General features: G+C 45.2%; 1 protein-coding gene across 1 annotated transcript in view; it reads left to right on the forward strand.

Annotated features, from left to right (window-relative positions):
- Positions 1–446: 446 nt before the first annotated feature.
- Positions 447–26,525, forward strand: part of TPRN (taperin) — a 33,381-nt gene continuing 7,302 nt past the window's right edge. The window contains exon 1 of the mRNA XM_027849303.1: positions 447–2,685. Within this exon, the coding sequence (XP_027705104.1) occupies positions 496–2,685 (2,190 nt within the window). The 5' untranslated portion in view covers positions 447–495. The remainder of the gene's footprint in view (positions 2,686–26,525) is intronic.

The following is a 26,525-nucleotide window of genomic DNA, read 5'->3' on the forward strand; positions in this document are numbered from 1 at the left end:
TAGCCAATAGAAGAGCTCTTTCTGGGGGGGTACGGGGAGAGGGCGTTCCCCTTGCCTCACCCCGCCCCCAGTTTTCCCAATAGGTGGTGCAGGCACATACTGGGCGAGTCTGTGGGGTCTTTTCCCAATAAGCACCGACCTTGGTGATGATCTTATTCCCCAATGAACAGTACTTTATCTCAAGAGGCGGAGCAAGAAAGGTCACTGGCCAATAAACAGAACTCCTACCCTCCATGAGCTGCGAGACGGCCCTTCCTCGTCTGCCATAGGTGGCCCTGGCACACACGAGGCGGGTCCTGAGGGGCCTTCCCCAATGGGCGGTGGCCCCGAGAATAGGGGCGTGGTCACGAACGGGAAAGCGGGTAGCGGTGGGGGTCAGGCGAACCGGACCTCTGCCATCAGTCCACTAGCCGGCCGGCCCGCCAGGCAGGTAGCAGGGCACTAACGCTGGCGCGGATTTGCCCGGCTTTGCCTCATCTCGCGCTGCACCGCACCATGACGAGCTTTGAGCCTCGGCGGCCGCCGGGCCTCGATGGACTGGCGGCGTCCGGCTCACGCTCCGTGCTGCCGGCATGGAAGCGGGAGATCCTGGAGAGGAAGCGAGCCAAGCTGGCGGGCCTGGGGGCCGGGCCCCGGGGCTTGGCCGGGGCGCCCGACGCTGGGGCTGGAGTTGAGGCTGCTGCAGGGACTGCGGCCGGCGCTGGGGGCGAGTGTCCAGGGGAGCCACCTCCGGCGGCGGAGCGGCTGGTGCTGGCCGATAGCTTGGGCCCGCTACGAGAGAACCCCTTCATACGGCTGGAGACGGAGCGCAAGCGGCAGCGGAGGGGGCGCGACGCCGCGCCTGGGGCCCGGTCCTCGACGGGGCGGCCGGTGCAGCAGCTGCTGGAGCTGTACAGCCGGGTTCCGGGCATCCGCACCATTCGAGCCGACAACATCCTCATCATCGAGTCCGAGCCCGGCTTCTTGCCCGGCCAACGGCCCTACGAGGTGAGCACCGCCGGCCCGAGCCCGGGCCCGGACCCAGTGCAGCAGCTGCTGGCCCGGCGTGGCTGCTCCGTGGCGGAGATCCGGGCCGCAGAGGTGGTGATCTACGAGACGCCCCGGGCAGCCGCGGAGGCGGCCGCGCAGCCCGGCAGAGTCAGCCGTCTGTTGGAGAAGTTCGATCCCCCGCTAGCTAGCGGCGAGCACCGGTCTCGGGCCCCATCCCCGCCTCGGCGTCGCGGGAGCCCTGAACGGAGCCGGCCTCTGGTGCCAAAGCCTTCTGCCGTCGAGCAGCGGAGCTCGGTGACCTCCCCCTCTCTGCCTAGCCCCGGACCCCGTACTCCCAGCGTCGGAGAGAGAGCCGCCTGGTTCCAGAGGGAGCAGGAATCAGCAGCTGCCCCATCCCGGCTCAGTGACTTCCTGCAGAAGACTGGCAGCAACTCTTTCACTGTCCACCCCCGGGGTCTGACCAGAGGAGGCCGGACAGTACCAAATGGGCCTGCCATGGAGCCCCATCTGGGTCCTGCCAATGGCCTCCCTGCAGTGGATGGGCCTGTGTCAGCCTCTTCCAGTACTTCCAAAGGCACCGACAATCGGAAGCCAAATGCTGAGGAGGAGGCACCTATCCTCCACCCTTCCCCTGGCCCTTGCCCGATGGGTAGTGCCAATGGGAAACCCAGTGCCACTCCAGGTGCCCCTTCCAAATTCCCCAAACACAGCCTGGCCAGTGCCACTCCCAGTCAGCAAAGGTGGGTTTTTGCAGCCACTAGCACCAATGACTCTTTTGAGATCAGGCCTGCCCCCAAGCCAGATATGGAGACCATCCCTGATGAGAACGTCCAGGCTAAGGCCTTGGCCAACCTCCGGATGAACTCCAAAAACTCCTTTGCTGTCATCCCCAAGCCCAGGGTAGAAGTACTGGGCTCCAGGGCTGGCCATCCAGTGGGGAGCAAAGCCTTTGAGCAGCCAAAGGGAAAGGCCAGTGTTTCTTCTCAGTCTGGCCACTTGACCCATATACCTCTGGAAAATGGGGGTCAGCACCCACAGGAAGTTGTACCTGCCTACAGGAATCACTTGGGGGGTGAGGCCCTGCAGGCAGCTGAGGAAGGAGATCCTCAGAAACAAATAGCCACAGCTCTCTCAGAGGTGAACCACAAATGGCCAGGGAAGGTATTGACGACCCCCTCTATAGAGAGACCTTCCAAACAAGAGCCTTGTGGAGGCTTTGAGATTTCTGACACATCTCTCAGTTCCTCAGTTACCCAGATTCCTGAAGACATGGATAGACCAGGGCTTCCTGTTACTTATATTGATGAGGTAAATTCAGATGATGAATCCTACCAAGAGGCCAAACCAGCTTTCAGATTACCTGATGCTCCTCATTATCGACCTCATCCCTCTCTACCTAACAGCAAATCTGAAGTTCACTACCTGAGCAACAATACATTCACGGTGGTGCCTAATAGGAAACCAGCTGCCCCTGAGGGAAGCTTCAGCCCACCAAATGGGGAACTGTATACTGAGGAAGAGGAGGAGGAAGACCAATGGAAAGGGAAAGCTCTTGAAGATCCTGAAGCATCCAATGAGAATGTGGGGATGTTACTCAAGAAACGTTATCCCACTGTCCATGAAATTGAAGTGATTGGGGGCTACTTGTCTCTGAAGAAGTCCTGTTTAACCAAGACTGGGTCCTCAAGGAAAAAGGTAACACTGAATAAGAGATACCAGAGGTCTGCCTAGTAAGGAAGAAAAATGTGTGATCAGGTGATAGACACTTAGACTGACTAGCACTTGGTAAATATTCCCAGCCTCTTAAAAAGAAAGAAAAGCTTTATTGATATTCTTTTCTTTATTTTCTTCTCCTTCATAGTCATTTTCCACTGGCCATCCTTGCTCTAGTAGAGCCCTCTATTGTGACCAATAAATATAGTCAGACAAAGCAAATCAGTATATTAACCATGTTTGAAAAGTGTAAGCCTCATTCAAGTCTATCACCTTTCTGTCAAGACTTGGGAGGCATGTTCCAACAAAAAGTTCTCTGAAGTCGTGATTGATCATGTTGATCAGGGTTCTGAAGGCTTTTGATGTGGTTTTCCTTTAATTTTTGTGGTCATCATGTAAATTGTTCTTCTGGTTTTGTTTTTCACTCTGCATTAGTTCAAAATAAGCCTTCCCAAGTTGAATTCTTTTTTCATCCCAATAATATTCCATTAAGTTTGTATGCTACAATTTATTCAGCTATTTTCTGATCAGTGGGCACCCACTTTGTTTCCAATTCTTTGTTATTTAAAAAAAGCTGCTATAAATATTTTTATATATCTGAGAACTTTCACTCTGTTTTTGACTTCCTAATGTAGTATCCCTGGGTCAGAACATACCTGTGGCTTAGTAATGTTTTGGGTGTAATTCCAATTTGTTTTTAGAACAATTGGACCAATTTACAACTCCACCAGCAAATTATTAGTGTGCCTGTCTTCCTGTGATAGCCCTTCCAACATTTTCCTTTCTCATTTTCTGTCTCCTTTGCCAAAATGATAACTGTGAAGGGAAACTTCCTTCTGGATTGAATATATTCCTCACAAGAGGGGGTTTTATTGGAGCTGGAATGGTTAGTGGAAAGTGACAATGAAATGGAAAAAAAAAGAGAAAAGAACATGAGTATTTTTCTGATTTGTGCCACTTTTCTTTGTTCCAAATCTGTAGTCAGGTCATAAATTGTTGAGATTGGTTGCAACTGCTGTTCAGGTGCTCTCTTCTGAATGTTAGGAGGCCAGAGAAACAATATTAGCTTGTTCTGGTCCAAGCTGTTGCACCCAGTTGATGGAGATATTTGGATTGTTAAAAACAACTGTTTGATACGAGAAGCAGACCTCTCTCAAATTATTAAGCATCTGAGCTTTTCCCTATATTGTCTTTGCCTTCTTGGCTGTCACCTGTGGATATAGATTAGAAAATTCCCTAGTAAGTTTACAGAGTCAGAATATCCCATACTAACTGTTTTGTCATTACAACAACACTCCTAAATAGAGTGGAACCTGCCCCCTTTACAGCAGGGTGGTGGCAGCTGCTCCGTAGATTGGAGATGCAGGTGTACCTACCCACGTTTTGCCACTCAAATGGGAAAAGTCCTGTAAAGAACTTTTTGGTTGCCTTTACTCTCTGTGATTTGCAAAAATGAGAGAACTGCTTTAAGAAAGACCTTAAGTGATGTGCTGTTTTGTCTACTTGATGGCAACTCCCATTTACGTGAAAACTTTAGAAAGAACACTGGCATTGGAATAAAAAGACCAGGGTTTGAATCCCATTTCTGCTACTTGATGCCTGAGCGACCTTAGGTACATAAATTCACAACTCTGGCCCTCATGTGTAAAACAAGGAGGGAGATGGGACTAGATGACCAGATGACCTCTGAAGTTCTTTTCAGCTCTAAATCTCCAATCTTCTGATGCTGTGATCCATAGCCTAATCCCAAGGAAGCTCTTCAGGTCTCCCCTTAGAGAAAAAAATAGCACAGGCAGGAAAAACCTGTAGGGTCTCACCTGGAGCTATTGTTTAAATAGCTTGCCAGGTGGGGGCAGCTAGATGGTGCAGTAGATAGTGCTCCGGCCCTGGAGTCAGGAGGACCAGAGTTCAAATCGGCCTCAGACACTTGACACTTACTAGCTACGTGACCCTGGGCAAGTCACTTAACCCCTATTGCCTCACCAAAAAGCAAAAAAAAAAAAAAATAGCTTGCCAGGTGAAGAGTAGACAAGTGGGAAGGAAGTTTAGGTCAGCCCCAAATTGGCCATGGCTGTGTACGGTTCAGTGGCTATAGGACAGGAGGATAGACAGTAGGTTTCAATCAGAAAGACCCAAAGTCAAGTCCCAATTCTGAAACCTACTGGCTTCATGACCCTAGGCAATTCTCTTCACCTCTCAGTACTCTAGGCAAGGTGCTGGTCTGCATTCTTGAGAGGAAGTTCCCTATACTAACTAATCAAATAAAGATCCAGTTTCTCTGCCTTAAAGCAGTGATGTGATGTCAAACTCAAATAGAAATGGAGGCCACTGGCCCCTTTTTGGGCTGCATGATGACTTAGAAAACCACCTATTAACATTATCTGTGTTCTATTGCATTTTTATTTTGTTAAATATTTCCCAGTTATATTTTAATCTGATTCAGGATGCTTCTGTCTTAAAGGATTGTCATCTGCAGATGGCAAAGTGTACTGACCTCATATGACATTCATGATGTCCTTTTGGGCCCTGTACTTGGTTTTCAGCTGAATCCAAGCTCAGATTAGAAGCCCTAGGAGAACCTCAGGAAGCCTGTTGCTACCCCCAAGGAGAAATTAAGGCAGGTTGATTCTCTGGACAGCATTTTGGGTCGGAGGTTTATACATTTCCTCACCTTTGAGTCCCTTTAAGACCTGCCTTTTTTTTTTTTCCTTAGGAAACTGGGTACCTCTACTTTGATTTCTAAAGTTGGAGGTATATTTTCTCTTTTGGCTTTTTCACAGAAAAATATTGTAGAATGTTTCCCTTCTGTGGGAGGTCTTTTTTGTTCCTACTGCAAGGGATGCCAGCTCTGGCTGGTAAATCCATAAATCCTCCAAACCTTGTGAGTAGAAACTGAAATTTACCTGGGCCCAAAGCCTTAGCTCTCTGGAGCCCTCAGAAACCAGAGTGGCCACGTGGAATTAACAGGCTTGTTAATTCCTTTCTATTTAATGCTGTTGTCATGGGGCCTATCACTGGGCCTCATTAATTACATGCCCCATTGGGCTTTCCCTGTATTGGGTGTTGAAGTCTCAGAACTATGAATGGATCTACCTTATTTCCAAATCCACAAGGAGCATTCTTATAAGAGGGGTTACGCTCTTTACCTTCTGTAAAGGACTTTTTGGTTGCCTTTACTCTCTGTGATTTGCAAAAATGAGAGAACTGACTCATTGCTAGCTGGGTCTTAGTGGTGGAGCCAGTTCTTATAGGGTTGGGCTTGGTCTCCTTTCTTGGACTGGCTTTGTGCCTGCTCACCTGCTGACTCTGTCCCATTCTCTTGGCTTTTTACTCTCCTTCGATGAGCTCATATAACCCACCCCACCCCTAGGCCTCTCTGTATTTAATGAGATGAGTGGGAGAGAGTAGATTGTACTGAGCTCTTGAGTGTATTAGGAGGAAGCAATATACTGCTACAAGTCTTGACCCCTGAAGGAGTTCAAAGGAATTTATTGACCATAACCGAGTAAGAAAAAGGGAGAGGCTATGAGATGTATAATGGAAAGGGCACTGGATTTAGGTAGAGTCAGAGGCCTTGTGTTCAAATCCAGGCTTTCTGTGTGACCTGGGATGAGTTCTCTTCATCTCTGTGGGCATCATTTTCCTCATGAAAGATGAGAGGTTTGGACCAGATGGTTTTTAAAGACCTTAAATCCTACGGATGGTAAATACCATAAGAACCAGGCTAAGTAACTTGAAGGCTAGGTATAGAGTCTCAGATTTGTGTCTGACTATCTTTCTGACTAGAACCAACTCCTTCCCAGCCTTGCTTGTTCCTAGGGGTGAGGGGGAAGGGGAAGAGGCAGTGCCAGCCTAACCCTTTGTACCCTGTACCTGAGCACAATGCTTTATAGAGCCACTCCCTGCCAATCTCTTTCATAGAAAAGCTAAAAATTTTCCAGGTAGTTTCCTGTTCTTTGTTTAACCTTGGGGCAAATTCCAAGGCTAGTAAATACCATATTACTTCCCTATTGGTGGGGTGAAAAGGGGCTCCTTTGGAAGTGAAATTGGGTCTGACAAGTATCTAACAGTATACCCTGGTCAGCCTTACTCATCTTGTCAATGATGACTTCTCCCATTCATTTCAGAGCTTCCTGAGTGAGCCATTTATTTCCAGGGCTTCTCATTCTTTTTTTTTTTTTTTTTTGCTTTTTTGGTGAGGCAATCAGGGTTAAGTGACTTGCCCAGGGTCACACATCTAGTAAGTGTCAAGTGTCTGGTCTGAGACAGGATTTGAACTCAGGTCCTCCTGACTCCAGGGCCGGTGCTCTATCCAGTGAGCCACCTAGCTGTCTCCTCATTGTTTTCCTCCTACATCCTCCTAATGTGACTTTTGCTTCCATCTTGGTGCCCAAAGGTTCTCTTGTTTCAAGCCTCTAGCAATGTTTCCAAGACTAATCCAAGGGCCCCTTTTCTCTCCCCTTCTCTTAGCTGTTGCATACAGCCCTCACACTTTGGCACTGATTTATAACGTATTTCTGTCCTTGGTTCTCCTCTCTCTATTGTCCTTCCCTTTTTTCTGCATCTCCCTCCGCGCTCATTGCTGGGGTCTCTTCCAGGGGTTAAGTCTTGCCTTGTTTTCTCTCTACATCTGTTCCATTTGTGAGGTCTTCTGCCATCATGATTTGTTACTGTGTATATGTAGATGGTCAAAGTACCTCTCTCTCCTTTGGCCTCTTAATATTTGGAATTATCGTGGTTTAATAGCAAGTCAGTCCTCATCCTCTGTGCTGAGGCTCTGCCATCCCAGTTGGTAGCAGTGCTTCCCTCCTGCTGGTTCCTGTCACTTTCTTATTCACACATCCTCTCAGTGCCGTGTCTGATCCCTTATGTCATCTCTCATACCTGCCTCTTTCTTAGCAAAGCTCATGTCTAAAATCTGGTTATCTCACTGCTCCACTATTGCAACCTCATTTTTGTCCCTGTGGGGCTTTCCCTCCTACACACTTGCATCTTCTTATCCCCCTGACATCAGCCTCCAGTTTATTAAATTTTTTCAGCCTCCACTTTAGCAGACAAATCTACCCACTATCCTTATTTCATGACCTTCTCTTTCCTTTTTGCCATTAAAAAAAATTAAACTATAGGTTTTGGCTGCCCTCATCTCTCTCTCTTGGTCCCTGACCCCTTGTCCTCCCCCCCCCCATATCTCTCCAGTCCTTAGACATCAGCTTCCTCAATTATCCCAGGTCCTTTATTTCTTTGTGTCATTTGATCTTGGGCTAGGGCAGGGATGGGCAACCTTTGGGTCTCAAGGCTACACATAGCCCTTTAACTGAATCCAAACTTCACTGAACAAATCCTCTTAAAACAATTTGTTCAGTAAAACTTGGACTCAATCGAAAGGCCTTACCCAAAGACCTAGAAGGCCACATGTGGCCTCAAGGCCAAAAGTTCCCTACCTCTGGGCTAGGGTCTCTCAAGTAAATAGTAATTCATATTTATATGGCATTTTAAAATTTACTAGAAGGCATTTATGATCCTCATTGTTATCTCCCTTTTAGGGATAAAGAAATTGAGGCTTGAAGTGCCTGAGTTTCCCATTGTCATATGGCTAGAGAACAAGGGATTTAAACCCAAGTTTCCAATTCTAAGGGCAGCAATCTATTCACTGGGCCACCCCTACCTCTCTTTCTTGTATTAAGACAGCAATGGAAGTGATAGGGTATGGGCCCAAGTCGAGACCTTTGCCCCTCACCCCAAAAAGAATTTGGGTCCCATTTGTCTATGGGCCCTAGAAACTCCCACCTTGGATTCTCCTTGAACTCTCCCACTTGGTCAAGGAAGTCTCTAGCCTTCCTTGTAGCCTGAGGCTGTAATCCTGTCAACTGGCCTATCCTTATTTCCTAGGCCCAGTCTCACAATTCTCTGTTACCCTTAACCTAGCCCAACCCTTCATTGTCTATTACCTCCCAATGGCCACCCTTGATCCTATCTAGACCCCATTCTCTATCTCCCAGTCACTCCCATCAAGATCCTCCCTAGACCCCTCCTCCAGTCACACCAGCCTACTGGCCACTCCCATCAAGATCCTCCTTAGACCCCTTTTCCCAGACCCTTCCTCCAGTCACCCCAAACTACTTGGCCACTCCTAGATCCCTCCCACAGTCTTTCCGTATATAAGGTTCATCTTGTCTTCAGTAAAGTGCTCAGATTCTTAAAATCTAGCCAATGCTCAAATTCATAAAATCTAGCCAATGGCTGAGACTTACTCTAGCCCACTTGTCAATATGAGCATCACAGATGTTTCAGTTTCTTAAGAATCTGGCCAATATGGCAGATCTTTAATAAACCTTGTCTTTGGCTGAAAGAAGGCTTGGGTCAAATTCATTCGGACAGGACCCACATTTCTTAGTCTCGATATTTTGGGGTCCCAGCACCTCTGAACCTCAGCAGAAGGAGCCAGGGACTTTGGCCATTTCTCATGTCTAGGAGACTTTGGTCTACTGGTGTTTGAGATGATGGAGCTTTAGGACTAAGGAACATAGATTGTCAAGGGCAGGGTCCCGAAAGGTGGGGTGTCCATGGGTAGATTTCAAGGAGTCCATGAACTTGGATAGGAAAAAAAATTATATTTTTATTTTCACTAATCTTGAACTGAAGTTTAGCATTTCAATGATTTGAAAACATTGTTCTGAAAAGAGGTCTGTAGGTTTCATCAGACTGCAAAAGGGATTCATGACCCAGAAAAGTGAACAACTCTTGATCTAGACCCAGAGGGTTGGGGAACTTGCAGCCTCGACGCCACTTGAGGACCTAGAGGGCCACACGTGGCCTTGAGGTTGCAGGTTTCCCACCCCTGATAGGGTGTTTGGCAACTGAGAAATGGAGGCTAAGGACACTGAGGGAGACTTTGGATTTTGAGCTGTAGAAAGGGCTAATAAAAATTTTGGGGTGGTGAAGATAGGTGAGAACAGAAGAACAGACATTCCTAGATGTAGGAAAGATAATGTACTTCACAATAAATTAGACTGGAAGAGGAGAGGTTGAGGAGGTTGATAGGGAAGTTGGCTTGAGCCTGAGCCAGGAGAAAAGGGAATATGACCTTGGGAAGTTGTGGAGGTGACCAAACCTGGCAGTCATTATTTCAGTAGGTCCAGAAAAGGAAGGGAGAGGCCAGATGGCTTCTTCTGAGTATGCAGTCCTGGCCAGGGCCCTACTGGGAGCAATATCTTCATTCACAGCACTGATTCAGGGCAGCTGCTTCTGCCCTTGGACACACAGAATCACTTGTCTACTTCATGTTTATCAGAGGCAGCATTTCATGCAGTTTAAATAGTGCTAGGCTTGAAGTCAGGAGACTTGGGGTTGAATCTTATTTAAGTATATAATGTCTGTATGACCACTCGCAAATCATTTAAGTTTTCTGAATCTGTTTCAGATAATGATACTTGTTCTATCTCCCATGGTGGTTGTGAGAAAAGTGCTTTGTAGATATTAAAGTGATTTCAAAATATGAATTATCATCTCACAAAGCTGTAGTCAACTATGGTAACACCCTAAGTCAGCCAGTGACATCCCTGACATGTGTTATGAGCAATGGGCCTTAGTAATGGAGGAATGAGCCTGTGTTAATGCCTTCTTTGTCATTTGTTGTAAATCCTTTTAAAAATCTATTTTATTTTTTCATTATTTTAAAATATATTTTTATTTATTTCTTAGGTATTTCCCAGTTACATGTAAATTTTTTCAACTTTCTTTTTTAAACTTTTGAGTTCCAAATTCTCTCCCTCCCTTCTGCCTCTCCCCTCCTTGAGAAGACAGGCACTTTGATTTTGATTATATGTATGAGGTCATGTAAAACATATCCCCATTTTAGCCATGTTGCAAAAGAAAACAAAAACAAAAATAATCAAGATAAAAAAAGTTTTAAAAAAAGTATACTTCAATCTGCATTGAAAGATCATTAGTTCTCTCTCTGAAAGTGGATAGCATTTTTCATCATGGGTTCTTTGGAATTGTCTTGGATCATTGTCTTGATCAGAATAGCTAAGTTGATCATTCTTAGACTGTTGCTGTTGCTGTGTACAATGTTCTCCTGGTTCTGTTATTTTATTTCTAAATCCAAATTCTTTCCTTTCCACCTTCCTCTCCCTCCCTCTTCCCTCTTCCTCTTCCCTCAGTTGAGAAAGTAAGAAAAACAAAACCTGTCATGAACACGTGTAGTCAAGCAGTACAAATTCTCAAATTGGTCATGTCCAAAAAATCTAAACCTCAGTCTTTGCTCTGAGTCCATCAGCTCTCTATCTGGAGGTGGATAGCATGTTTCATAGGGAGTCCTCTGGAATTGTTGTTGGTCATTGTGTTGATCAGAATTCCTAAGTCTTTTAAACTTTTGAAGTTTAACTTTTAAAGAACTTTTGAAGTTCTTTGTCTTGATAATATTGTTGTTATTGTATAAATTGTTCTTCAGGTTTTGCTCACTTCATTTTGTGTCAGTTCATACAAGTTGTCCCAAGTTTCTCTGAAACCATCCCTTTCATCATTTCTTACAGCTCAATAATATTCCATTACATTCAGATGCCGTAACTTGTTTATCTATTCACCAAATAATAGGCACTCCCTCAGTTTCTAATTCTTTGCCACCATGAAAAGAACAGCTTTTTTTTTTTTTTTTTGGTACATGTAAGTCATTTTCTTCTTTCTTTGATCTCTTTAGGGTATAGACCTAGTAGTGATATGGCTGGGTCAGAGGGTATACACAGCTTAATAGCTTTTTGGATACAGTTCCAAATTGCTTTCTAGAATGGCTGGATCAGTTCACAGGTCCACTAAGAGTGCATAAATGTCCTTATTTTCTAATCATGTGCATTTGTGAAGTGAGTGGCAGGACTCAGATTTTGTAGTCTTGTGATCATGGAGTAGAATAACAAGGGCAAAAGGGCGATGGTCCTGCAAACTGTTTCTTTTTGGAAATACACAGAGCCACTTATCAATAATAATAGTAATAATAATAATGTTAGCATTAGCTGTTATTTATTTAGTGCTTTAAGGTTTGCCAAGCCCTTCATAAATATATCATTTGATCCTCATAACAACTCCGGGAGGTAGGTGCTACTATTATTGCCCCCATTTTACAGTTGAAGAAACTGAGGTAGACAGAGGTGCTCAGGGTTATACAGCTAGGAAGTATTTGAGTCTGAATGTGAACTCGTGTCTTCCGGACTCCAGGTCCTGACTCCATGCTCTCATCCACTGCACAACCTAGCTGCCTCAAAAACAAACAAAAAAATCCCCCGAAAATACTTACTAAGTGCCTGCACAAAAGTGAAACAGTATCTGTCCTTGAGGAGTTCATAATGTAGGCAGAGTAGGTTACATATATACAAAATACAAGGTTACCCTGGTAGGGGCAGGGGAGGTACTGGATCAGGAAAGTCTTCACGTAGAACAGTGTTCCTCATCATTTTCTCTGTTGTGTTCTGGGGAAGTCTACAAACTCCTCAGAATAATGTGTTTAAATGTCAGTTCATGGACCCCAAGTTAAGAACCCCTGATGGCATTTGAGGGCTAGGCTTTGAAGGAAATGAGGGCTTGCAAGAGACTGTTCTGGAAGTTTTTTTCCTTCCAAACCTAGTCACTGGCAGTGATTGCTGTGGGTATTGGTTCCCCTGGCCTTCTCTAAGATCATATAGTGAGTTGGTGGAGGAGCCAAGGTTAGAACCCAGTCCAGTATGCTTTCCACTATCCTGTGCCTTTTCTTGGGAAATAGAGAAATTAGAAGTCAGGAGGAGTGACAGGCAACTTTGGCCTGGCCTAGAAGCCTACACGAGACCATGCCTTCTCCCCCTGAGCTAAGTTGGGGAGCTCTCTGGCCTTGGGATGGCAATCCTACCCCCCCCCCCCGCCACCTCAGGCTACTGCAGTTCTCTGCATCCTTGGGATTCTTATTTCTTCAGATTTTACTTTCAAGATTATTTGGGCTAGTGATCTGATGTCCAGGGAGAGATTCTGCTGAGGGAGGGCAAGAGTTGTTCCTTCTCCTGAGTGGATCATTGGCTAATGTATCTGCCAGCAATTTGTGTTTTATACCTATTCAAACAGTAGAGAGGGAGTAGAGACAGGTGACTATTCCTAAAGACTTCCTTTGGCCTTTTATTGAGGTTAAGTGACTTGTCCAGGGTCACACAGCTAGTAAGCGTCAAGTGTTTGAGGTTGGATTTGAACTCAGGTCCTCTTGACTCCGAGGCCAGTGCTTTATCCACTGTGCCACCTAGCTGCCACCTTGCTGCCCCCTTTTAAGTGATTTTTACACTTTGTCTAAGCCTCTCTGGTTTCCTGCTGCCTTTTCTCCTACATGCCTGAGCCCCGAGGTGGGGCACTTGGGCCCTGTGTAGGAGTTGGGTATACCCCAAGGAAGTTTTTCCTGGCTGTTGTTCCCAGGCGTGGCTTCTGAGGGCTGGCCTGCCCTCCCTCCAGGCCTCCTGGTTTTTCCACCCCGTTAGTGAAGGGAGTGCTAGACATACTAAGAGGAACTCTTACAGTCAGTTATGTACGGGCACCTTTCCCCTCATCACCCCCTTCCTTCCATTCCCGTCAGCAAATTCCTGCTACCTAGTCAAGGGGGGAGGGGCAGCACAGCACCATGGACGGTGCTGGACTTAGGAAGACCGAGGTGCGAGTCCTGACTCTTGATGCTTTAATCTATTCTGTGGCTATGGGAACAGTACTGTTTTTACAAAGCTCTTTGTGCTCTGGTTTCCTCATCTGTAAAATGAGCATATCTTTAATACTTAGCTCATAGAGTTGTCATGGGGTTCAAATGAGATAATGTATGTAAAATGCTCTGTAAACTTTTAAACAGGCATAAAGTCAGTTGTTGATGCTACTGTTATTATTGGCAGCTGTGGGAGTGAATGTTGGTTAAAATTTGGCCTTATCTGGACATAACTGGCCTCAGTTTCCTGGCACAAAGTCTCTGGGTGGCAAATTCCATGTTTGGCTTAAGGTTTAGACTTTTTGGAACTGTCATCTGCCAGCCTGAATCTCAGTGTCATGCTGACCGCTCTACTGATGAGTTGTCCTTGTGACCCTGGGGAAAGAGTTGGGAGTCCTGGGTTACAGAGCCAGGCAATGACTGTGTCCTGGGATGAGTCACTTCCCTGATGCCCTGTAGTTTCCCTTTCTGTCTTTGGGGAGAAGAATTTCCCTTTCTGCCCTGCCTCACAGAAGGATATTTGAGAGTTTCTTGGTATTTGTACTCTGGAGGAAAGGTCAGATAAAAGTGGGTGAGGTCCATTTGATAATGGAGAAGTGACCCCTAATCACATGTTGCTCCAGTTTGTTATATATTAATGAGATCTTTAAAATCTAGGGTTTTAGTTATATGACAGCCAATATTCCTTAATCATTGATCCCATAGTATAAAGAATCTTTTGTTTCTGAAAAGTTTGTTGGATGTGTGCAGAGGTAGACTGGCCTAGCCCCTGAGGCAAGGGGATGTAGTTGCCCAGGAAGAAGGGAAGGAAACAAGCATTTATATAGTGCCTACTATGTGCCAGGCATATCGTTTGATCCTCACAACAACCTTGCCAGTGGATGCTGTTATTATCCCCATTTTGAGGTTGGAAAAAAAAAACTGAGGCAAATAGAGGTTAAGTGACTTGCCCAGGATCACACAGCTATTATGTGACTAAGGCTGGATTTCAATTCAGGTTTTTTTGACTGTAGGCCCAGCATTCTATCTGCTGCACCACCTAGCTCCAAGGCTAGGAGGCCTTTTCATCTCCATAGTAGTTCTTTCCCCTTTTTGTGTATAATTCTAGAATACCTCTGTTTCATGGAGCAACCATCTGAATCCTATTATGCCCTTAATTTTGTCACAGGCAGGTGGTGGGCCAAGTGGGACTTCTTAAACAAGATGTGTTGGTTTTAGCTCCTGCTGTGGACTTATACATATGATGGCTGCTTTTTTTCCTTCATATTTTTTCCCTTCATATTTAGGATCTTGTCATTATTGACACAAGACAGCTTGTTGTCTTATGTTTGAGAACTGACGTGCTCTGTCCATTATCTTGTTTTGCTTATTAACAATCCACTGATGCCTACAATTAAGCATCTCATTGCCTCATCGAGCCACACTGTAATCAGTGACTCATTTTCCCAACTCATACTTCCTGAGGTGTTCAAGGCCAAGTTCTTTGCAGAGGATACCTTATTTATCTGGTCTGCTCGACCAGCTGAAGGGCACTTTCCAGATAGCATCCTGGGTGGACATCAAGAATGGGGAGGGAGGATTTGAGCAGCAGACAGAAAGTGGGGAAATGAGTTGGGTGAGAGTATCTGTCGGTTTTCTCATCGCTAGTTGATGGGTATAGGCCACTTGGCATGTTATAGTTGGGGAGAGGAAGAAACATTTAACTGTGGATGAAGGGTGATGATGGGAGGACAGTCAGGGCTCTGAACTCCCAGCTGTCCCCTGAAGTTGGGGTTGGTATTTGGCTCATGGGCCTAGAATCTGAGGGTAGGAATGTAACACAAGCTGGGGCTTTGTGTAGCATGAACAGAGAACAAAAAGGCACTTGTGAAAGCTGGGAAAGCTCAGCTTTGAAGCTGAGGCTGACTGTGACCAATCTGCCCTGGTGTGTTAAACTCTTTCGGTCAAAGTCCCCATGGGGCAGGTGATACTGTTTATATAAGCACACAGCAGTGGAAGCCAGTAGAAGCCTGTAGAAGCCCATCTCTTCTAGGCTCCTCTCCCTCTCTGGGCCTTACTCCCTTTTGGTTCCTGGGCTTCTGCTGCCCTCCTTTCCTCTTCTCAGTAGAGGGCTGCTTGTTTGCAAGGCATTTTCTGCTGTGGCTGCCATGAGCTTTGGGGCTTGGCCCAGAACTGGGAGTGCTACCCTTGGGGGCAGCCAGAGCCTCAGTCCATTGCTCTATGGCTATAACTGGAGAGGCACAAGAATAGTGGGATTGTTAGAAGCCCCCTGCCCCCCAGGTTACCTGGCCCTGTATTAGGTGACTTGTGAGTTTTAGAGGTTTGTGGGTACAAGCTGATTGAAGCAGCTGGTCAGGCTTAGTGCTAATCCTCTATGTGGGAAGGCCTGTTTCCCTGTTGAGATTTTATAAATGCTCAGCCAAGAGGGAAGCTGCAGTCAGTAAATGTTCCAGGTGAATGGCTGACCGGCTTATTTCTGCCAAGGAGCAGTGATCAGTGTTAGGCCCCACCCAGTGTTGGCCTTGGTTTCTATGGTGAGCGAAGATAGTCAGAAGAGACAGATCAGTGGTGTGGCAGCCTGTTTGGCCTCCTCACTACATCCAGAGAATGGTTTCTCTGCCATAATTTAAGGGGATAAAAGGACGAAGGGCAAGTCCACAAACAAGACAATAATGTGCTGTGGTTTATATACAGAGATGACACTGTTTATCCAGCATCATGTGTTCAAGCTGTTTCTATGGAAGTGGGGATGGTCTGCTCTGAGCCATTCACCATCCCATCTGGTCCCACTAGTGACCAATAGCCATTGATTATGATTTAGGGACACAGTCTGTGACCTTAGGGTAATGATTTGGCCTCACTGAAGCCAAGCTGTGAGTTGCAAGGCAACATACATCTTTAGATGATTTCCAAAAGCCTGTTGTTGAACTCGTAGCTACCCATTTATCTCTGTGGGTCCCTGTGTGTGACTCCTTGGGAGGGAGCTGAGACAGGCTTGACACTGCTTCCTTATCCCTCCTGTTTCACACAAAGGGCTCCTGATCCATATGGCACTGAGGTCCTTAGTAAAGGCAGGGGGCTAGGAGACAGCTTGAGCTAGATCAGCACTCAGTCTTTTGGCATGTCTGTGCTTGGAAACTTTCCACCAGGGTCTGATCATTTGGATTAAAGTATTCTCTAACCAGTCCTGGACCTTGATCTTGGTAGTGACCCTCAGAGAGCTGGAGCTCCATTGTTAATATTTCTTCTTTGCCTTTCTCCAGTGATCATCTCAGGAGTTAGCATGGTGTATGTGTGTGTGTCACCTGCTAATCATGATATCCTTCTGGATAGGCTTGGAGAGCTAAGCCTGTATTTCTGAGGGGCTTCATGGTGGTCAGTGAGTTATGCTGTTGGGGGCACATATAAGGCAGAGGGATGGCTGAGTGATAGCTGCATGACCTTTTCAGGACTTGCCCTGGCCTTATCCCAATAGTTCAGATTATGGCCACTGATGTCTCTCCTTTCCTAATTCCCCAAGGACTTTTCCCTACCTTCTTCATCCAGCTTTCAAGCTCATTTACTCCACAGGCCCAGAAAAGGAGCAAGGTGAGGTTTATTGTTTATCCTGCATGTAGGGGAAGCCAGTTGTTATGTCGAAATTGAGCAAGCACCCATCTAAGAGGGAAGCATCATCACCGGCTTGAGTGACTCAAATCTCCCTCCCTTAGGGCTCCTGCTAGCCAGGGCAAGATGAAGGGACTGTTCTCATGGAATTGGCTGTTCTGTCTTCCTTGAGCAAGCCCAGCCTTAGATCTGTGGCAGGGTTCTCTGTAAAGATGAAGGGATGGATATAGTGATATCACTCATGGAAGGTCTTTTCTCTCTAGATGATACTGATTCAGTGACTAGTTTTCCCTTAAATTCAGGAAGTTGAAGTTGAAAGTGTCTTGGGAGTTTCTCCTTGACACTAGAATGCTTTGCTTTTGTGGTAGTGTGTGCACCCCTCAGGTAGGTGCTGGAAAGAGCTTGCTTGTGGCATTGGGGGTACATCAGAGGGCTCAGGCTGAGCACCCTGGGTAGGAGAATTGATATGGGCTGGCTTTGTGCAACTTTGAGTATGGAGCAGCCCTTGCCCTAGCCTGGTAGGTGATCTGAGGCTCGTTATTCAAGAGCTAGAGGTGTGGCTCCTGGGACCTGGGGAATTCCTAGGTGCTTGGTGATTCATGGAGAGCACCTCCTGGGCCTTGGTCAGAGGAAGCCTGTTACTCAGGAAAGGACTGTTTTCTCTCCAGGGCCTCAGCTTTGCTACTCCACAGCCTGTGGCAATGGCCAAGCCTTGCTGTTTCTCCCTTTGAAGCCTTCATTGTAGGAGACCCCACTGAGTGTGTAGGCCTGTTATGGGTGTGTGAGCCCCTGGAGAACTGTGGTTCTGCCCTTGACCTTTCTGCTGGGGTAGCCCATGGTGAGTTACAGGTGTGGGCCCTGCTGTCTTGTGGTGTGATCTGGGCTAATGCTCATGTGAGAGAGCTGTTCCTTTCTAGGACTGCTCCTCTGAGACGTGATTGTAACCTAAGCCTCTGCCCGTGCTTAGGGAGCAGCCAGACATCCTGCAGTGGGGAGGGGTGCTGTCCACCAGGCCCTCACCTGGAACTCCCGTTCCAAAAGGGCACTGTCATGCAAATATTTCTGTTGCATCATCGTTCTTTTCAGTTGAGGCTTGGCTGGAAGCTGTGCCCTTGCCCTGTGGGGGCCCATCCTGCAGCTTCCTTGTTAAAGTCCAGCTCTGATTGAGTGGAAGGCCTCTGCTGGTAGCTGGAATATCTTAGCAGTTCCTTCCTGGTCCCTGGCTCATGGCTTGCCACATTTTTCTGCCTTCCATTTGTGGAATCTAGATCGCTCTGTCTCTCCTCCCTAGGAATTTGAAACTGTCTGTGGTGTCCTGTGCCCAGGTGGAGTTTAATATTTCGAGCCTCAGCTGTGCTGCTCCCATCTGCCACGGGCTGAGTGTATTCATTACCGAGAGAGCTAGTGAGAGCAGGTTGTGTGGGTGGGCCCCGGGGCTGGGAGATGGGATCTTATCTTGGAGCTGCCCCAGTGCAGAGTTGGGACTCCAGACTTTCCCCTCACCTTGGCTTCCCCTTCCCAGAGGCTTATTGCTCCTCTTTGGGAGGTATGGGCCCCAAGTCCCCTGGCTATGATGAAGAGCAATTACTGGCTGTTAGGGCTGGGGCTGGTGGGAGAGGTCCCCAGCGGCTCTCCACCTGGCCGTTGTGCACCCTCTGAGACCAAAGGGTCAGAGGGGCCATCTGCCCTTAGACCAAGTCAGGAGCTGCTGTCCTGCTATCTCCTCTGCCCTAGCCTTCAGTAACCTCTGATTACCTTTGGTAGGGGATTTTGGGGTAGAATTTGCTTGAATATGATGTTTGAGGAAGTGGAGTAGAAGGAGCACCTTGTCTGTCATAGCTCATTTATCTGCCCATAGATGATCTCCTCAGCTCTGCCAGGGGCTCAGAGAACTATTTAGGACTGTCCAGATCAAAAAAAAAAAAAAAAAGAAGAAGAAGAAGAAGAAGAAAACCAGTAGTTTAAAAAAAAAGCTTATAGTAACGCACATATTGAGTTACCTCTGACTTGTAAAGAACAGAATCCACAGGTGAATGCATTAGGTGAGGTTCTGCCTGTCCGGAAAATGATTGCAAAGCTCTAGGAAAGAAAGACATTTCCTCTTAGGTTTGGCTTTGTTTATTCTGTTTAGCTGAAGGGAAAGTTGATCTTAATGGTTTTTAAAATTATGAATGTAAGCAACTTTACAGAAAACAAAGAGCATTAAGCTCTTTCTGTCCCTTCAGAGTCTCTTGTGTCCTTAAGACTCATTCCTGTGTTTGTATAGCATTTTATGTACACAGCAATTCCTGTCTTGTATTTTGCTTTTTTTTTTTCCAGTAAACATTATTTTATATAAACATTTCAACACAGCCCCAGAGCTGGCATTTGAATCACTAATCCTGGCTTCCTAATATCACTGAGTTTCACATTAGAGCCTGCCTGCCATCTCCCCCCTGTTGCTGTGGGAGCCTTTAGCAGCTTCCTAGTCTTTTGCTCCTATAACAGTACTGCCTGTTAGAGTATATTAGTATTCTGGGCTTGGGGTTAGAGAAATGTAGATCGAAATCCTTCCTTTGACTGGGTATAGCAGTGTGTTCCTGGGAAAGTCATTGGGCTTCTGTGCTTCTGGCATAAGATTTGTCTACTAAGACTTACCTACTAAATTATAGATGGGTTAGGATCAGTCTTAGGAGGAATTATCACTTAAGGAGATTCCCCCGTGGTCCCCCACTATGTATTGCTACTGTGAACATCTTTTTCTTTTTTAAATAATATTTTGTTTCCCCCCAATTACATGTAGAGATAATTTTTAACATTCATTTAAAAAAATTGAGTTATGAATATCTTTTTACAATTTTCTTTCTTGTTATTTCCTTGGAGTATGTTTCCTGAAACACAATTACAGGGTTCAAAGGGCATAAGCAGTTAATAGCTTTTGTTAAGTATTGACAAAGCAATGACCAGGTGACTTGAATAGTTAAAATATTTCTGTCCTTTGGTAGGTTCATATGGGTCCTTAGCTTTGGAGCTTGAAGGGCTCCATTGAGTACATCTCCCTTATTTTACAGATGAGGAGACTGAGGCATAGACAGATTAATTGACTTGTTCAGGTTGTCACACCTAGCATATGAGGTGGCATTTGCCTCCAAATTTGCCTCCTTGAGTCCAGGGTCCAGTTGTTCCCTGTCCACTTAGTAGGTAACTTAGTGGAGTTGTAGCAAGATGTCATGAATAATGTTAAACAATAATTATTATTTATTAAATGCTGACCATTTGACAGGCACTAAGACTTGGATTTTTGAGTGTTTCCTCAAGGAGGTGGGTGCTTTCAATTCGACAATCATTAATTGAGTGCCAGGCATGGTGTTAGGCAAAGGAAATTTAAAGATAGAAATAAAACAGTTCTGTCCTCAGAGAACTTCTGTGCTCCCTGGGGAAATGTAGACACAACTAAATAGGCATAAAATAGATACAGAGTAAATGCAGAGTAAGTTTGGTGTAGAAGGGGACCACTAACATCAGAAAGGGACCCCTGGAAGAAGAGGTTCCTGCAGTATGCTTTACAGGAAGCCTGGGATCCTACAAGGAGGAAGAGAGAGCATCCCAGTCCAGAGGGACAGCTTGCAGAGACACTGAGGTGAAAGATGAAACGCATCTTTCCTCATGAGTATGCTCTGTCTAATCAGGGAAGCTTTTTAGGGCAGAATCAAACCACAGGTGAGCACAAGTATGGCATTTTATGGCACAGGTAACAACTTTAAACTCTGAGGAATAAGTGACTTAGAGTCATAGAAAACAGTTTGAGGAAAGAGCTAGTTGACTGAGAGCAAGTTGACTGAGAGCAAGTTGACTGAGATACTCCTGGATGAGGGAATTCTTTCCTCTGGGGAGGACGGATGAACCTGGCTTTGAGAAGGAGCCCTGTCCTTTCTCCACTACATTTCTTTTGGGATTTGTGAGTTAGAGCTTAGGGGAGGAGGCCCCAAGATCACTCATTGAGCTTTACTTTTTTTTTAATTTAATTTATTTATTTTTAGTTTTCAACATTTACTTCCATAAGATTTTGAGTTTTAAATTTTCTCCCTCTCCCACTTCTTCCTCCCACTCCTGTCCCTGCCCCAGATGGCATACAATCTGATATAGGCTTTTCATATACATTCATATTAAGCGTATTTTCCCATTAGTCATGATGTAAAGAACAATTAGAACTAATGGGAGGAACCACGAGAATGAAACAATAAAACAAAACAACAAAGGAAAAGGAGAGCAAATAGTATACTTCCATCTGTATTCAGACTCCATATTTCTTTTTCTGGGTGTGGATAGCAATGTCCATCATGAATCTTTTGGAATTGCCTTAGATTCTTATGTTGCTGTGAAGAGCCAAGTCTAAAAGTCAGTCATCCCAAAATGTGGCTGTTACTGTGTACAATGTTCTCCTGGTTCTGCTCATTTCACTCTGTATCAGTTCATGTAAGTCTTTCCAAATTTTTTTGAAGTCCATCTGCTCATCATTTCTTACAGCACAATAGTATACCATTACATTCATATACCACAACTTGTTCAGCCATTCCCCAATTGATGGGCCTCAATTTCCAATTATTTGCCACCACAAAAAGAGCTGCTGTAAATATTTTTTGTACATGTAGGTCTGAGCTTTACTTCTGCTGGGAGGTTGTGGCCAGAGGTGCCTGGACTTGCCTCCCTCGAATCCTATGGCTGATCAATCAAGCCATTAGAACATTCAGTTCTTTTCGACAAATATCTAAGTGCCTTTTATTGTGTGTAAGGTTGCATTGTGCTAGCCTGGGGATCAGAGAATAATAGATTTAGAGCTGGGAAGGCATTTTAGTCTTCTAGTCCAGTCGCTTTCATTGTGCATATCAGGTTAGGTGACTGGCCAAGGTTACACAGGGCAAGCGGCAGTTGGGATTCAGATTCAGGGCCTTTACCTTTCTAATACACTACTCTTTCCACTACTTCCTCCCATAGCAACCACAACAAAAACAAGAAGTATTTCTATTGAACCTCTCTTAATATAAAGACCAAAATTAACATGTCCGCAAAGAGTTTACCTTCTATCAGGCATATAACATGTACACAGATCAATAAATACAAGGTAATTTGAAAGGACAGTGTACTGACAAGCTGGTGGGAGTGCAGTGGAGAGGATTAGGAAAAGCTTTTTGCAAAGGGAGATGGAAACACAGTCAGCTGAACCTTGAAGAAAGTTTTTCAGATTCTTAGAGGCTGAGCTGAGGAGGATGCGTTTGAGGCTTGGGCAACAATCTCTGCAGAAGTTTGGATTCCATACATTGCAGAATTGGAACGGATTTCTTTGGCCATTTATTCCAACCTGTGCTTTGTAAAGAATCCCTATACTCCATACCCTACAATTACTCATTTAGCCTTTTTGTTTTAAAAAATTTTATTGATACCTTTTGTTTTCCTTAAATCTTCCAGTCCCTGCTCCAGATTGGATCTTCCCTTGTGATAAAGAAGAGCAATTAAGTCCAAATAACTCATATAAAGACCATACCTGACAATGTAAACAATATTCTGTCTCAGCCTCCACCAACCCCCATGAGGAATGAGACATATTTCATTATCTCTTCTTTTGAACCTTCATTTGCTTTTATGTTACTAAGTTTAACTTCTTTTTTAATGATCTTTTCATTTATATTGCTGTAGTCTGGGTATATTGTTTTCTTGGTTCTGCTTCTTTTTTCTTTTTTAAAGTTGTTATTGAAATATTCTGTTTCTTATATCACCATATATCTCATGTATATTCTTCCCCCTCCTAGAGAGCCATCCCATATGACAAATTATAATTTTTAGAGAGGGGGAAAAAAAAGGCAGCATAACTGATTGAATATATTGAAGAAGTCTGAAAACATGTGCAGTGTGTAACCCCTCTGGGCTCCCACCTCCACTAAAGTATAAGTTGGAGATGTCTTCTTGTATCTCTTTATTAGAGTCCTACTTCTCCTTATCCTATTCTGCACTGGTTCATACAAATTTATACATGTTTCTATGAATGCCTCATATTTGTCATGTCTTACTATGTTGTATAGTAATTTTACATAACATTAATATACCACAGTCTCTCTCTTTTTTGAGGCAATCAGGGTTAAGTGGCTGGCCCAGGGTCACACAGCTATAAGTATCTGAGGGCACATTTGAACTCAGGTCTTCCTGACTCCAGGGCCAGTGCTCTGTTTACTGCACCACTTAGCTTCCCATACCATAGTCTCTTTGGTGATTCTGGTTATTCCCTCATCAATAACAACTGCCTCATTTCTAGTTCTTTGGGACTACAAAGAATGCTACTATGAAGTTTTTGGTACCTTTGTTTCTGAATGTGACTTCTTGGGGTGGGGGGTGGGGGAAGCATATGCCCAGCAGTAGAATTTCTGGGTCAAAGGGCATGAACAGCTTAGTTCCTTGTGTTGCATAATTCCAAACTGAAATCTAGACTAGATGGATCACTTCATAATTCCACAGATAGTTTATCAGGGTGTCAGTCTTCCCATATGTGGTGTGTGGGGCTTTAAATGCCAGTCCCAGGCCTTTCTTCTTTCTTTCTTCCTTCTTTCTTTGTCTTAGAGGAAAATGGGAGTTACTGGAGCTTTTTGAGTAGGAGAATGACATAGATTCATGTCTAAGAAATGAATTTGAAGGCTCTGTGAAATGATGGGTTCTAGAGAAGAGACTGAAAATATGGAGACCAATTAGGATACTATTGGAATAGTCCAAGGGAGAAATAATGAATGCCTGAGTAGCACGCTAACCACAGAAGTAGAGAGAAGAGGGTGAAAGCCCGTTAAGATAGAACTGAAAACTGATTTAGATATGGGAGGTGAGGGAGAGTCTAGGATGACTCATGTTGCAAAGTCATGTGACTGGTCAAATGGCAGTGCCTTCCAGAAAAACAGGGAACTTGGGGGGGCGGTGTGTGGATTTAATTCAACAACTGTTGGTCAGAATTTTGTTTCTCTTTGCTCATTTTCCAACCTATTTCTTGATTTTTAACTATGCTAAAGTGAGGCTCTGCTTCCCAAATAGAGGGCACACTGTTTCAAGTCTCAGGTTTTTTGTGCAGCTGTTTTCAGAGGTAATTCTAGAGACCTGTAAGTTTTTGGCTCTTTCAAGGTGGTGTGATCTAGGGAAAGGTGTGTTTACTATTCTCTTGTACTGTGTGCTGGTTTGATAGCAACCACAGGAACTCTTTTTAACCCTAGAACTGTGACCAGGGTTCCTGCTTCCCTTCGGCCACAAGCTCTGCTGTGCTGGTGCTCCTCCTTGCACTGGGACTGAGACCCAGATCCAGGTATAGGCAATGCAACAGAGTCCTGCCCCGGTGCTAGCAAAGGCACTCCTGTAAATCTCCTTCTGACCTTTTGGCCAATTCCCTTACTCTTTGTGGGCTGAGAGGTCTGAAAACCACCACTGCTGCCACTGATCCAGTCACCCTGAGGCTTGCTCCTGGTTTGCTGGGGCCCAGTCTACACTGGTGCAGTCTGTGCTACATTATGCTCTTCTCTCACTGTGGTGCAACAGACGTTGCTGCCAACCTAAGTTGTCTTGGGCTGGAAAATTGTTTTACTCCATCTTTTTGTGGGTTCTGCCACTGTAGAATTTGTTTAGAGTCATTATTTAAAGGTATTTGGAGGGTTTGGGGGAAGAGTTCAGGCAAGTCCTTGCCTTTCCTCCTGGCATCTTGGCTCCACCTCCTCAACTAGCATTTATTAAGTTTTTACTACATGTCTGGCACTGTGTTAGGTACTGGGGATACAGAGGAAAAATGACAGTCCCTTCAAGTAGCTTTCATTCTGTGAGTGGGGGGGGGGGAGACACACAATTGTAAACAGATTTTGTGTGTGTGTGTGTGTGTGTGTGTGTGTGTATGTGTATGTATGTTTAGTCTTTTTCAGTCATGTCTGACTCTGTGACCCCATTTGGGGTTTTCTTGGCAGAGATACTGGAGGGGTTTGCCATTTCCTTCTCAAAATGAGGCAAACTGTTAAATTACCTGCCCAGGGTCACACAGCAGGTAAGTGTCTGAGACCAGACTGGAACTCAGGAAGATGAGTTTCCCAGACTCCGGGCCCATTGCACCAGCTAGTTTGTGTGTGTGTGTGTGTACACATGTATATAGACATACCATATATATAGTAATTTTGGGATGGGGGAGCAGTAATAATTGGGGAGATCAGGAAAGACCTGTTATAGATGGTTCTACTTGAGGTGAACCTGAATGGAACTAGGGATTTTAAGGGGCAGGAGTGAGAGGAGACAGTATTTCGGGTTTGGGGGAACAGTGTTTACAAAGATATAGTGAATGGAAATAGAATGGCAAGTAGACCAGTTTGTCTGGAACATAAAGTGAGAGGGAGTGATGTAAAATCATTCTGGAAAAAAAATGTTGGTGGCAGATTGTGAAGGGCTTTAAAGGTACAACAAAGAATTTATATTTTTCCTAGAGGCAATAGGAAACTGCTGATGCATTTTGAGCTGGGGCGTGACTTGGTCAGACCTGTGTTTTAGGAATATCACGTTGGCACATAAAGCTTTTTTCTCAAGGGTAGCACGTTTGCCTCTGTTTGGGGCTGGCCTCTCAGATGTTTTCAGTGCCTGGAGTAGGAGAGAGTCAGGCCAATGACCAGTCTTTTACTGAATTCCATGAACAGGAGGTGGTTGTGTCCCCTTGAATCTTGCTGATTTGGTGATTGGACAGGGGGAGAAACTCAAGAATCAGGGAGATCAATTAGGAATCTGTTAGAGGGGAGAGGCCCTGAACCAGGGTGCTGGCCATGGAAATGGAGAAGGAAATGGATGCCCAATGTGTGATGATGGTAAAATTGACAAGGCTTGGCAACTGACTGACTCTGAGGGAGAGCGAAGGGTTGAGGATGACTCAGAGGCTGGAAACCTGGCTAACTGGAAGGATACTGGGACCTTTCTAAAAGAAAATAGGGAAGTTAGGAGGAAGGGTAGGGTTGGGGAGTATGAGATATTTACAGTACATCTGTGTAGGGATATCCAGCTGCAGTGACTTCATTTCATAGGTGAGAAAATTAGCACTTGGGGGATAAATTAATTGCTTCAGAAGTGAGATTTTGACTCGAGTCCTCTGCCTCCACCAATAGTATTCTTCCACTGTACCATGCTGGCAATTCAGTTCAATTCAATAAACATTTATTAAGTATTGTATTAAGCACTGTGCCAAGTGCTAGGGATAGCCCCTAGAAGGGATACTGGGTCAGGAGCCTTTATGCACTCTGTGGCCTCCCTCTCTGTTGGATGGAAGACTTTGGCAGAAAGACACAGGGAAGATTAAATGGACTCTTAATGTGTGGCAGTAACCTTGGGGGGGGGGGAATAGTGGAGAAAATAACTCCTTGGAATTACTTGGTGGATTATAGGGCCATCCCTCCCCGATGCACATTTTTTTTTTCACACACCAATAACCTCCCAATCTTCCCTTCCCCATGGCATCCTCCTTGAGCAAAACACCCAACTATGTCTGGTGGCGTTC

Source organism: Vombatus ursinus, unplaced genomic scaffold, assembly GCF_900497805.2.
Source record: "Vombatus ursinus unplaced genomic scaffold, bare-nosed wombat genome assembly UNPS02000580.1, whole genome shotgun sequence".
NCBI classification, from domain to species: Eukaryota; Metazoa; Chordata; class Mammalia; order Diprotodontia; family Vombatidae; genus Vombatus; species Vombatus ursinus.